The sequence below is a fragment of the Arachis stenosperma genome, chromosome 6 (assembly GCF_014773155.1).
Source record: "Arachis stenosperma cultivar V10309 chromosome 6, arast.V10309.gnm1.PFL2, whole genome shotgun sequence".
Lineage (NCBI taxonomy): Eukaryota > Viridiplantae > Streptophyta > Magnoliopsida > Fabales > Fabaceae > Arachis > Arachis stenosperma.
In genome coordinates this window covers 122,307,311-122,321,131 of record NC_080382.1, presented here as the reverse complement: position 1 = coordinate 122,321,131, position 13,821 = coordinate 122,307,311, and the positions used below count along the sequence as shown (strand labels likewise).

Below are 13,821 nucleotides of genomic sequence, written 5' to 3'. Positions count from 1 at the left end.
CCAAGTAATAAACCTTACGTGAGTAAGGGTCGATCCCACGGAGATTGTTAGTATTGAAGCAAGCTATGGTCATCTTGTAAATCTTAGTCAGGCAAACTCAGATGTATATGGTGATGAACGAAAATAACATAAAAGATAAAGATAGTGATACTTATGTAATTCATTGGTGTAAGAGCTTCAGACAAGTGTATGAAGATGCCTTCCCTTCCGTCTCTCTGCTTTCCTACAGCCTTCATCCAATCCTTCTTACTCCTTTCCATGGCAAGCTCGTGTAGGGTCTCACTGTTGTCAGCAGCTACCTCCCATCCTCTCAGTGAAAGCGATTGCATATGTCCTGTCACGGCATAGCGGAATTCATCTGTCGGTTCTCAATCAGGCCGGAATAGAATCCAGTGATTCTTTTGCGTTATCACTAACGCCCCGCCCTCAGGGTTTGAAGCACGTCACAGTCATTCAATCATTGAATCCTACTCAGAACACCACAGACAAGGTTAGACCTTCCGGATTCTCTTGAATGCTGCCATCAGTTCTTGCCTATACCACGAAGACTCTGATCTCACGGAATGGCTGGCTCGTTTGTCAGACGAGCACTCGGTTGTCAGGCGATCAACCATGCATCGTGCAACCAGAAATCCAAGAGATATTCACTAAAGCCTCGAATGCTTGTAGAACAAGAATGGTTGTCAGTCACCTTGTTCATAGGTTGAAGAACGAGTGATATCTTAGATAAAGAACAAGCGGAGTTGAATAGAAGAACAATAGTAATTGCATTAATACTCGAGGTACAGCAGAGCTTCACACCCTTAATCTATGGTGTGTAGAAACTCCACCGTTGAAAATACATAAGAACAGGGTCTAGGCATGGCCGAATGGCCAGCCTCCCAGAGGTCTAAGATAGCATAAAACAAAGATAGCTACCAAAGTCTCTTAATACAATAGTAAAAGGTCCTATTAATAGTAAACTAGTAACCTAAGGTGTACAGAAATGAGTAAATGACATAAAAATCCACTTCCGGGCCCACTTGGTGTGTGCTTGGGCTGAGCAATCAAGGAAATTCGTGTAGAGACCTTTTCTGGAGTTAAACGCCAGCTCCCATGCCAGTTTGGGCGTTTAACTCCAACTTTTATTCCTGTTCCGGCGTTTAACGCTGGAATTCCTGAGGCCGGATTGCTTCGCGGGTTTGGGCCATCAAATCTTGGACAAAGTATGGACTATTATATATTGCTGGAAAGCCCTGGATGTCTACTTTCCAACGCCGTTGAGAGCGCGCCAATTGGGCTTCTGTAGCTCCAGAAAATCCACTTCGAGTGCAGGGAGGTCAGAATCCAACAGCATCTGCAGTCCTTTTTGGTCTCTGAATCAGATTTTTGCTCAGGTCCCTCAATTTCAGCCAGAAAATACCTGAAATCACAGAAAAACACACAAACTCATAGTAAAGTCCAGAAAAGTGAATTTTAAATAAAAACTAATAAAAATGTACTAAAATCTAACTAAAAGATATCAAAAACATACTAAAAACAATGCCAAAAAGTATACAAATTATCCGCTCATCAGTGACCCTCTGTCTCCATTCCTTTTTGTCCTCGTGGTGGATGTCCTACATAGGATGATTGGTGAGGCTATTAGAAATGGTCGCATATCTCCGCTGTTGGTTGGAAGAGATCACATCGAGTTGTCTCATCTTCAGTTTGCAGACGATACTATACTGTTCTGCCCACCGGAGGAAGAGACCATCAAGAATTACAGGAGGCTACTTCGCTGCTTTGAACTAATGTCAGGTTTAAGCATCAATTTCGATAAATCTAGCTTGATTTCTATTAATTGTGAAGAGTCGTGGGTACAAGGAATGTGTGGTGTGCTGGGCTGTAAGGCAGCCTCTCTTCCAGTCAAATATCTGGGAATCTCACTAGGAGCAAATCCAAGGCTGGTGAAGACTTGGAAGCCAATAATAGACAAAGTGGAGGAAAAACTTAGTCTCTGGAAAGCCAAGGCTCTCAATAAGGCCGGTAAGTTGGTTCTCATCAAGTCGGTGTTGAATAGCCTTCCGGTTTACTATCTGAGCTTGTATAAGATGCCTAAAGGTGTTGCAGAGAAACTGATCACTTTGCAGAGAAGATTCCTATAGAGTAAGGAGGATGGGAGGAACGGTATGGCTCTGGTTAAGTGGGATATTGTGCAGGCTCCTAAAAAATTAGGCGGTTTAGGAGTTGGGGATGCTTTGGTACGCAATGCAGCGCTTTTGTTTAAGTGGTGGTGGCGCTTTTCTAAGGAGGAATGTCCATTGTGGAAAAAGGTGGTATGCTCATGTAACAACCCGAATCCAAATGAGCTTCTGTCCACCCAAGCCTTACCGGTTAAGGGAGGTCCGTGGAAGGATATCTGTCACTTACAAGGCATGGATCAACAAGTTAGACAGAAGTTAATCACAGGGTTGTCTATGGAGGTTGGCGATGGGAGAGGCACAAGATTCTGGGAGGATGTCTGGCTTATGGGAGGTTCATTGAAAGATCGTTTTCCACAACTCTTCTCGATTTCAAACCAAAGGGGATCAATGATAGGGAACTGTGGGTTTTGGGATGGGCTTGAGTGGAATTGGAACTTTCTATGGAGGCGAGATTTGTTCCAATGGGAATTGGATATGCTAAACCAGCTGCATGATACATTAAGGCTGGTTAAACTTGCATATGGTAGAGAGGATAGAGTGGTTTGGAAATATGATAATCAAGGTGTTTTTTCAACTAACTCCTTTGTGCAGGTGCTGCAAGCGGAATTGGCCCCAGAGGAAGTCACAAGCTATAGCTTTACCAAGTCTATTTGAAAAGGCCTAGTGCCTCCAAGAGTGGAATTGTTTGTCTGGTTTGCTTTGACTGGCAGGATCAACACTAAAGAGAGACTAGGACGGCTTGGAATCATCAACCAACAAGATAATCTTTGTGCTTTGTGTAATGAAGGTGTTGAAAATGGGCACCACTTGTTTCTTGTCTGTAGATTTTCTTGGCAGGTTTGGTGTGCTTGGATGTCTTATGTTGGTAGGCAATGGTCTTACCCGGGTACCTTAAAGGAGCATTTTCTAAGCTGGACTGAGTTACATACTAGGAAGGAGGAGTGTAAGAGGTGGATGGTGTGCTTTTGTGCTATAATTTGGAACATCTGGTTGGAAAGGAACAGAAGAATTTTCCAGAATAAAGGCAGTAGGATTGAGGAGATAATCAACAGGTGCTTTATGAATTACAGGGAGTGGATTGGTGTAGATCCCTTTTGTTGTTGATGGCTATGCCGGAGATGACAATGGGTTATCCTTGTTCTTAGTTAGGTGGTTGTCTTTCTTTGTTCGTTTATTTTTATTTGTTCTTATGGTCAGACGTCTTTATGCTCCACTTGTAGTGTTGAGCTTTCTTTCAAAAAAAAAATAATATGTTAACCATGTCATCCAGAAACGATTTATGCATAGATAGCCTAGGAGGATAAAGAGTAAATCGTTGCGGGACACACAGGATTATAGATAACGTATAAATCGTCCCACCCTATAAGGATTCACGTGATTTTGAGCTAAAACACAAAGGCTTGGAACGATTAACGTTTAAAATAAACCCTCTCAAGTTTGGCACGATTTATGTATAATATGGTACTTTTATTTATAATATTTTAATTTAAATTATATCTGTTTAAATTTTAACTTCAAAAATAAAAATATATTTTTTATAATTTTAATTATTAATTTTATTAATAAGATTAAATTAAATTAAAAAAAGAATACTAACAAATTATAATAAAAAGAGTACTAAATTTTAATACATAAATTTAAATTTTTTCTTAAAAAAAATGTCAAAAGGTGTTAGAAAATATTAATTTTGCATAATATAAATTCATATTTTAAGTAACATAAATTTAAGTTTTTACGAAATTTTTAATATTCGTTGTTCATATATTTTTTTAATCATTTTTATTGATGCATATTTTTTATAAAATTTTTTTTGTCTTTTTTTATTTGGCTTTGTATACATTTTAATTATTTATTTATAATTTTAATTATTAATTCTATTAAAAAAATCAAATTAAATAAAAAAATACTAACAAATTATAATAAAAAGATTACTAAATTTTAATACATAAATATAAGTTGTTTTTTTTAAATCTCAAAGGGCGTTAAAAATATAATTTTGCATAATATAAATTTATGTGATTTTAAATAGCATAAATTTAAGTTTTTATAAAATTTTTAGTATTCATTATTCATGTAATTTTTTTTAAATAATTTTTATCGATGCATATTTTTTATAGAATTTTTCTTTGTCATTTTTTAATATATAAATTATAAAAAAATATGAATTCATAAAAGCTATTTAAAAAAATTACATGAGCAAGAAATACTACAAATTTTATAAAAACTTAAATTTATGTTACTTAAAATCACATAAATTTATATTATGTAAAATTATATTTTTTAACACCTCTTGACTTTAAAAAAAAAACTTAAATTTATATATTAAAATTTAGTACCCTTCTTATTATAATTTGTCAGTATTTTTTTATTTAATTTGGTTTTTTAATGAAATTAATAATTAAAATTATAAAAAATAATTAAAATTAATACAAAGTCAAATAAAAAAATGACAAAAAAAATTCTATAAAAAATATGCATCTATAAAAATGATTAAAAAAATCATATGAACGAATACTAAAAATTTCATAAAAATTTAAATTTATGTTACTCAAAACAACATAAATTTATATTATTCAAAATTATATTTTTTAACATCTTTGGACTTTTTTTAAGAAAAAACTTAAATTTATGTATTAAAATTTAGTATTCTTTTATTATAATTTGTTAGTATTTTTTTAATTTAATTTAATCTTATTAATAAAATTAATAATTGAAATTATAAAAAAATATATTTTTATTTTTTTAGTTAAAATTTAAATAGATATAAGGCTTTTTTACTTAAATAAATTAAACAAGTTCTAAAATTACTCAAATCCCCTAAATCAATTTTTGATACGTAAATACCCTAATCCTAATATTATATAAATCGTGTTAGGAGAATGTGGTTTATATAATATGTTAACCATTACACCCTAGAACGATTTATGCATGAATGACTTCTGAGCAATAACACATAAATCGTCCTAAGGTTGCCAACTTTATTAATTATATGTAAATCGTTCCAGATTAGGAGGATTTATGTGGTTTCAGGCAAAAACACAAGACCCTGCCACGATTTATGTGTAAGTTATAACCCCAGCACCCTACCACGATTTATTTGTCAGCTATAATCCCCAATCCTACCATGATTTATGTTCGAATATCACATCCTAAGACTTAACCATGAGTTATCCACAACTCTTAACGTTACACACAAAAACATACAAAAACCTCTATTTTCACCTTATCTAAGCATTCAGTGATAAGGTTGGAGAGAAAGAGAGCCCGCAGCGATGCGAAAAAGGCATTGAGTGACCGCATCTGGCATACAGCAGTGGGAGAATGGACATTAAGAATATCAAATTAAATAAAAATAATTCAAGAATATACCGTAAAAATATACAAAGTCAAATAAAAAATAACAAATTCTTTTATAAAAAATTTGTATAAATAAAAATAATTGAAATAAAAAAAGTCTTCCTAATAGGATCAATAATTGAAATTATAAAAAAGGTATATTTTTATTTTTTAAGTTAAAATTTAGATAGAGATAATTTAAATTTTAAATTTAATTAAATTATATCTATTTAAATTTTAAATTAAAAATTTTAATTAATTTTTTAATTTAAATTATATCTATTTAAATTTTAACTTAAAATATAAAAATATACTTTTTTATAATTTCAATTATTGATTCCGTTAGAAAGACCAAATTAAATAAAAAAAGAGTACTGACAAATTATAATCAAAAGAGTACTAAATTTTAATATATAGATTAATTTTTTTAAAAAAAATAGTCAAAAAGTTGTTAAAAAATATAATTTTGCATAATATAAAATTTTTAATATTTATTATTTATATAGTTTTTTAATTATTTTTATTTATACAAATTTTTTATAAACAAAAATTTGTTATTTTTTATTTGACTCTGTATATTTTTACGGTATATTCTTGAATTAATATGTACTTTACTTACTATTGTTATTTATTTATAATATAAATTACTTTTTTTTTTTACCAAAGATAGGAGACTCAGAACCCGCAACCTCTTAATTGAATATGGGAGACTATGCCATTTGAATTATAACTCATTGGCTCTAATATAAATTACTTATTCCATTATAAAGATCAAATTAAATAAAAAAATATTAAAAGAGAATATTAAAATTAAATAAAATTAAAATTTTTTAATATTAAAATATTAAGAGAAAATTTAGGATTTAAAATTTATAAAAAAAATTAATATAAAATTTTTAATATTCATTGTTCATATAATTTTTTTTAATTATTTTTATTTATACATATTTTCTATAAACAAAAATTTGTTATTTTTTTATTTTAACTTTGTATATTTTCACTGTATATTCTTAAATTAGTATGTACTTTACTTACTATTGTCATTTGTTTATAATATAAATTATTTATTTCAATTGAAAGATCAAATTAAATAAAAGATACTAAATTTTAACATATAATTTATTTTTTTAAATTAAGAGCAAAAAATGTTGAAAAAAAAATAATTTTGCTTAATATAAATTCATGTATTTTTGAGTAATATAAATTTAAGTAAAAAATATATAAAATTTAAATTATTAAACAAAATTATGTGTCAAAATTTTAATTATAATTTTTTAGTATTCTCTTTTAGTATTGTTTTTATTTAATTTGATATTCTTAATGCCAGATGCGGTCACTCAATGCCTCTTTCGCATCGCTGCGGGCTCTCTTTCTCTTTAACCTTATCACTAAATGCTTAGATAGAGTGAAAATGGAGGTTTTTGTATGTTTTTGTGTGTAACGTTAAGAGTTATGGGTAACTCATGGTTGGGTCTTAAGGTGTGATATTCGAACATAAATCATGGCAGGATGTTAGGGATTATAGCTGACAAATAAATCGTGATAGGGTGCTGGGGTTATAACTTACACATAAATCGTGGCAGGGTCTTGTGGCTTTGCCTGAAACCACGTAAATCCTCCTAACCTGAAACGATTTACATACAATTAATAAAGTTGGCAACCTTAGAACGATTTATGTGTTATTGCTCAGAAGTCATTCATGCATAAATCGTTTTAGGGTGTAATGGTTAATATATTATATAAATCACATTCCCCTAGCACGATTTATATAACTATAATTTTTAAAACATATAAAAAAGAGATAATGAAAAAAACGACGATGATTATAATAAGAAAAGAGAATGAAAAAAAAATCAAACAAGAGAAGAAAATATTGAAAAAAAATATTATAACTAAAATAATATAAAAACTAAGAAAAATCAAAATTATTTAAATATTTTTCTTAATTAAAAAAAAACAAAATAACAGCATAAAGACTAAAACAATCAAAATTATTTAAATATTTTTATTAATTAAAAACAATAAACTCTAATTTCATTCTCCTTTTCCCTTTTCTCTTCTCTCTAAGAATCATCATCAGAATCGATTGAGCTTAATAAGGAGAATTCTGACTCTTCCTTGTTCTTTACTTGTTGACAAAATCGATTGTGGTATGTTCTATCCATCTGTAAGAATTGATGCTCTATCCATCAGCCCTAAAAAAGATTCAGCAGATTAGATCTAAGAAAAATCAAGAATCAAAACTATGATATGCATGCCCTGGAGCTAAATTGTTAGGTCGACCTTGGTTATCTTCAGCACTAGACACCTCAAAGTAAAAAGGCCATTTTTTATCTTGTTTATCCTCCTCTCTATGGCAAGATTTTTAGCATCATAACCTTCCTTTGGAGGCACCCTGGTCCATTTTGTTTTATTTCTTTTGTCATTGCCACAATAGGAACTCAAGATTTCTCGCTGCTTTCTGAAGTTTCAATGTACTTAGGCCTTTCAGTTTTGCCGGAGAGAGGAATATGGTTTGAGAGGAAAGACAAGATGGAATTAGACTTAAAATTTGAACAGTTGAGTGAGAATATTAAAAAAAAGATATTATTAAAATTTTATGCTCTGTTTTTACAAATTTTAATTCTTTGTGTTTTTTATTTTTTAGAAATTTTAAAGTGATTGAAATTTTTGTTACCTAAAAATTTTGGATTTCAGTCTTATTTTTAACTTAAAAAAAAATTGTGTTTATAAATGCAATATTTAATATAATTTCGATCTTTAAAAATAAACACTATTTCATAGATTCTAGGAGCTAATAATAATGCATTACAATTTTATGCTTCATATTACGTAACTTTCATCTTGACTACAATCTCATCTAAATTTCTTTCGCTAAAAATAATAATAATATTGGACTTCAACCCTCTGGCATTTTGGATGATTTTGTTCCTTTAAAAAAATTTAATATACTTAAAATGTGCATTCTTACCATTCGTTTTGGTTTTTGAGTCATTCATTTTGTGGCCTTGTTCGTCGTAACAATAACTTAAAACTAAAATCCATAACAATAATTTAAACATCAAAATAAAACTTCCGCAGCCAGGATTCGAACCTGGAAGTTCAATGTCTGATGCTTTCCAAAGTGCTACTGCGGATGTTGTGTTATGGTAATGCAAAGTAAATTGTCAAATAATAAATTTGTGAACTAGTGTTTTGTGATTTATGAATTATATCAATTAGATTAATTTGAGTGACACTGGTATTTAGAATTTTCATTTGAAACATAGTAGTACCTAACTAAAAGAACTGATTGATTTTTGATGATTTAGAATATTAGATTAGATAGATTAGTTCTTAATCTCTTATCATTTTTCCTTTATAAAGAAATGGTATATTTTGTCTTAGAGAATTTATATTTAGGCATGCATGTTGTCATATAGTGCACAAGTGGAAGGCTTGTTCAAAATCATAATTAAAAACAAAAAAAATCCATTCTTATCATTCGATTTGGTTTACCAGTGACCCATTCAAAGTTTGTGTTGAATATCATGGAGCTTTCTTCGGTTTAAAAAAAAAAAAAAATCTGAACTTTAAAGGATCAAGTAATAAATAAATGTACTTAAATATAGGATCGATTTGTAAATATTAAATTATAGTAATTAGGAGTTGGGACAAATTTAAATATAAGTTAATCTTATAGTTGTTAGAATATAATTAGAATCAATTAGGATCAATTAGCATATTTGGATATTTATTATAGGATATTACGTCTTTATTATTACGATTCTTTTAGTACTTATAAATATCATTTTATATTGTATCATTCTAGACAACTACACACAAATCCTTTCTGCAGTTTAGTCTCTTATTTTTAACAATAATCATAGCTAATATTATTCGTGAAATAACCTTTGTTTTTATATTGTTTTTTTTTTTGTCTTTTTTTGTCTATTAGTATTATACTGCTCTTTCTTATTATTGTTGTAATTATTATTTCACCTAATTATTATTGCTGTTATTGTTTTCATTAGTGTCATTATTATCGTTGCTGTTATTATTATAATATCTCTATTATCATTATTATTGTTATAATTAGTATTAGTGTTATTTTGATTATTAAAATTATTATTACTATTATTCTTATTATTACAATTATTAATGTTATTATCATTGTTTTAATTGCCAATATAATAATAATAATAATAATAATAATAATAATAATAATATATAATAATAATATTTCGAGGGTTACTTGAAACGTTGATTTGGGTCTGGACGTGAGATTCAGATTCCTTCTGAGGCAGCGTTCGACCTATTCGAGTGCCGAGGTGCCGCCGTCTGAGTACCTCGTGAGGAAGTGGGGGGTGGTATCTGTAAGCGACTCTGATATTTAAGTTAGCAAAGGTTTTAGTATATTAGAACGTGTACATAATTGAAGGGTGTCAGTGTATTTATGATAACCACCTTTGTTGAAATAGTTCCATTGCACATTTATTGATGGATACTCGTTCCCTTTATCAGTTGTTGGGATCTATCTTTTTGGGGAAGATAGAGATAGTTGGAGAGATCCGCAAAGGCAGTTACTTGTTTGGACAAGTACAGCTGAACTACCTTGGTTGTGTTCGACCTCTTCAAAGAGGTTGGATATATGGTGGAGGCCACCTCTTTGGATTGGGCGTTTTTCCGTTACTGGGCTTGGCTTTTATGCGATTTAGGCCAAGTTATGAATAGTGCCTCTGCTTGAGTCCGAGTTTTACAAGAGGTCGGGTTCAAGCATTTTGTGGTTTCGGTTTCAATGTCGGGTACGCCGCCTTCAAGAGGTCGGGTACTCGATGTGTTTTAAAATTTGAATGTTGCCTCTTTATGAGGGGCGCACGTTTCGCTGCAGTTCCCTAGGGATTCGCACACGTCTTTAAAGAGGGGATAAAAGGACTATTTTGCCCTTCTTCTCTTATAAAAACGTTTCATGCTCTTCTTCTTCTTCTTTTCCTATTTATGAAAAGCTTCCGTTGCTCCCTTCTTCGCAAAAATTCCCTCTCTTTGTTTGTTTCACTATCGTTTGGGGTTTTTCAAGATTTTATTTATCTTGACTCATTCGAAAGAGCGTTTGGTGAAGAGGATCGTCTGTGTCTTTGCTGCTTGATGTGCCCCTTTTCTTATTCGAATTCTTCATCAAGACTGGTACTGTTGACTATTGGCTCCTTTTTGCGTAACTATTTGTTAGTTTTTTTTAATCTGTTTGCATTAAGGCGACCTTTTGGGTAATAGTAGAGGTTCTTCATATTGTTGGTTTTGTTTTTATCTTTGAAACCTTTTCTTTGAAAAATTGTTGGCTGTTGTTGCTTTGTCTTCTAATAAAGAACTCCTTGGTGAAACTGGTTTTTGTCATTCCTTTGATATGTTTGAACTATGTTTCTGGAGTTTTAAAAGACTGTAGTCTTTTGTGACTTGATGAATGTGTTTATGTTGTCCCAAATGGTGTCGCTGCTGTTAGTGCAGGAGAGATACCATTTCTGCACTTTTTGGTTTTGAAAAAGATGTTTTCAAATTATATTTTGTATTTTAGTTTCTTTTACCCGATTTGCTTTACTGGTGTCCGAGTTCTTTTATGATGACTTGCTTATTTTGTATTTGTAGGTGTAGCTTTTATGTCCCAGTATGTAATTGTCAACATGTCATCAAAGGTCCCGCCTTCTTTGTTATCTTGGGTAGATAGTATTGTCTTTCTCCCTGTTCCCGTAGTTGACAAAGAATATATTGATGTATTACGTAGACACCATAGGATATGTGAAAATCGGAAAGATTAGCGGAATTATGAGTTGGTAGTGTCAGACCTTGAGGAGAAAGCGTGCTTCCTCCTTTAGACAACTCGAAACACCCCTTTTTCTATGCATATGATTACTTTTTTACAAAATTAGGTATTAAACTCCTTTTTTCTGACTTTTAAACGAACATCCTCTGGACTCGTAACGTCGCTCCTACCGAACTTCACCCGAATTCTTGGGCTTTCCTCAAAGTGTACCAACGTTTGTGCCAAGAACTTAATGTCCGACCTTCTCTTAAGGTCTTTTTTCACCTTTTTGTCCTGACCAAATCTGGATCTTCAAAAAGGAAGTCGTCTTGATTTTCTTTTCGCGCTGTTCAGGGTAGGAAGGTTTTTTCTATTTTTGATGAATATTTCCATAACTTCAAAAATTATTTCTTCAAAGTTCAGGTTGTAAAGGGTGTCCGAACTTTTTATATGGATGAGAACGATGAACCTTCCTTTCCGTTATATTGGCAAGAAAAACCCGTAATAACCAAGTATAGTGTAGATGCCCTAGACAAGCTTGAGAAGTGTTTTGTAGACGTGTTGGAAGAGAGTTGGGGCCCGGCTTCTCACTTGGATACTAAAAAGTTTCTAGGGGACCCCAGTCAGCTTCAGTCCGAGTTAGGTAGCTTTCTGACCTTTTAGCTTTATGTTTTTTAATTGTGATTTGTTTAACTAAGGTGCTTTTTATTTTTGTTTGCAGAGAACATGGCTCTGAAGTCTGCAGCAATGAAGCAACTGCACAAACCATAAAAATTGTTGTGGCCCAAAGTATCCAAGAGAAAGAAACCAGGGGTAATTCTGCTTGATCTTTCCCAAAGAAATCGGACTTGGGGACTTTGTCCTAAAAGAAAATCAAACATACTCCCACAAGTCGGTTGATCCCCCCTGACTCCCCTCCAAAAAGCTCGGTTATTCCTCCTTCTCCTTCATCATTAGAACCTCCTCCCAAAAGGAAAAAAAAGGTATTGAAGAAGGAAGTATCTACGATAAAGGGTTTGATGGGATTTCCTGGAGCGAAAGAAACATTCTCCCTCAAAGATATATTAGCATGGATGATGTGGCTATTTAGAATCATCTCCAGTTTATATCCCGAAATGAAATTTGGATAGCTGGAGTATGCACGTCCTTGGCTAAGGAGTTGCAGAAGACTCCCCTAAACGCTACTCACAACTATTTGGTAGCCGCCCAAGCTGAGGTGGAGATACTGAAAGAGATAAAGAAGGAGCTGGAGGAAGAGAAAGCTAGACTGGCATCCAATCTGGGAAAAGCTTGGTCCCAGGTAAAAAAGGCCGAGGCGGTTGCGACCATGGAAGAGGGGGTAAAAAAGAGGGCGGAGGAGAGTTACACCGAGTTTATGGGAAGAAGATTAATCTCCAGGAAGATACGCCACACTTAAAGAGTCCGTAGTCGAAGGGATGTACGAAATGTTCAACAACTTGAAGGCTCAAGTCAAAGTCCTTGCTCCCGGGGTCGATCTCTCTTTGTTCAGCCATGACAACATAGTGGTTGATAGGAAGATCGTCCCAGTCCCCGAGAATGATGATGAATGACCTTTATCCGACCCGAATTCTTCGAATACTAGAGTCGGTCAAACTTCTCAGGCTCTTAGGTCTCATCCCGAGGTAGTTGATGTCAAACCCCTCCTTCGCCTCTTGGTGCCATTCCTACTGTGCTGGTCTATATCCATCCTTCGACCCCTCCTACCCAAGGCAAAGACGTCATTACTGTGGAAGATCTTAACTCATTGCTTGGCCCTTCTTCAAAATTCTTTGTAGTTTTTACTTTTGTGGTGTTTTGGATGGCCCGACTTGTGGGTCTTTGAACAAATTATTTTTGTAATAGCTAGTAGTTTTTCAAACACTTTACTTTATAACAATTGTAGTCTTAACATCTTTTTGAAGTCGTATTCATATAACTTTTGAAATTTGAAGAGCCTTTCTTCTCTTTAAATAATGAAGCTAGGTCTTTTTAGAAGTTGGAATTAGCTTTTAAACGTCTGCTTAGTTTGGTGTTATACCTTAGTTGTAACACCCAACCACACAGAGTTTTACGCCTAGAATGTAAATCAAAGGTGGCGAGGTGCTATGACCTCTAAAAGAAAAAAAAAAACGTATATAGGTATATTGAAAAAAAAGGGAATTATCTAGGAGCCTTGAAGAAAAAGTTAAACGAAACACCAACAGAAAAGTGCATCACTCTTGATCGGGTCAATGTAGAAAGGTAGATAAGATCGAGCGGAAAAGATAATGTATATATAAGATCAGAGTTCCAAAGATACAAATAACAAGCTCTAGGCTCGGCCTGTGAAGCAAAGGCCGACCAGAGTATCCATATGTATAGTGTATATATATATATAATCCCAAAGAGTAACCCAAAATATATGACAAAACACATGTTTCTCCAAGTCAACCTCTAAGAGGGACAAAACATAATATATACATGATGGAGAATCTATATACATATATAAACATAAACAAAATACAAATACCAAGTCCCAAGATAGTTCTTCTCTTCCAAGAGTCTCCA

At 32.4% G+C, this 13,821-nt stretch overlaps 1 protein-coding gene across 1 annotated transcript; it reads left to right on the top strand.

Annotated features, from left to right (window-relative positions):
• The first annotated feature begins 1,607 nt into the window (after window positions 1-1,607).
• LOC130934510 (uncharacterized) lies at window positions 1,608-2,126 on the top strand. Its single transcript, XM_057864073.1, has one exon. It carries the CDS (start codon window positions 1,608-1,610, stop codon window positions 2,124-2,126), a length of 519 nt encoding a protein of 172 aa, XP_057720056.1.
• Window positions 2,127-13,821: the final 11,695 nt, after the last annotated feature.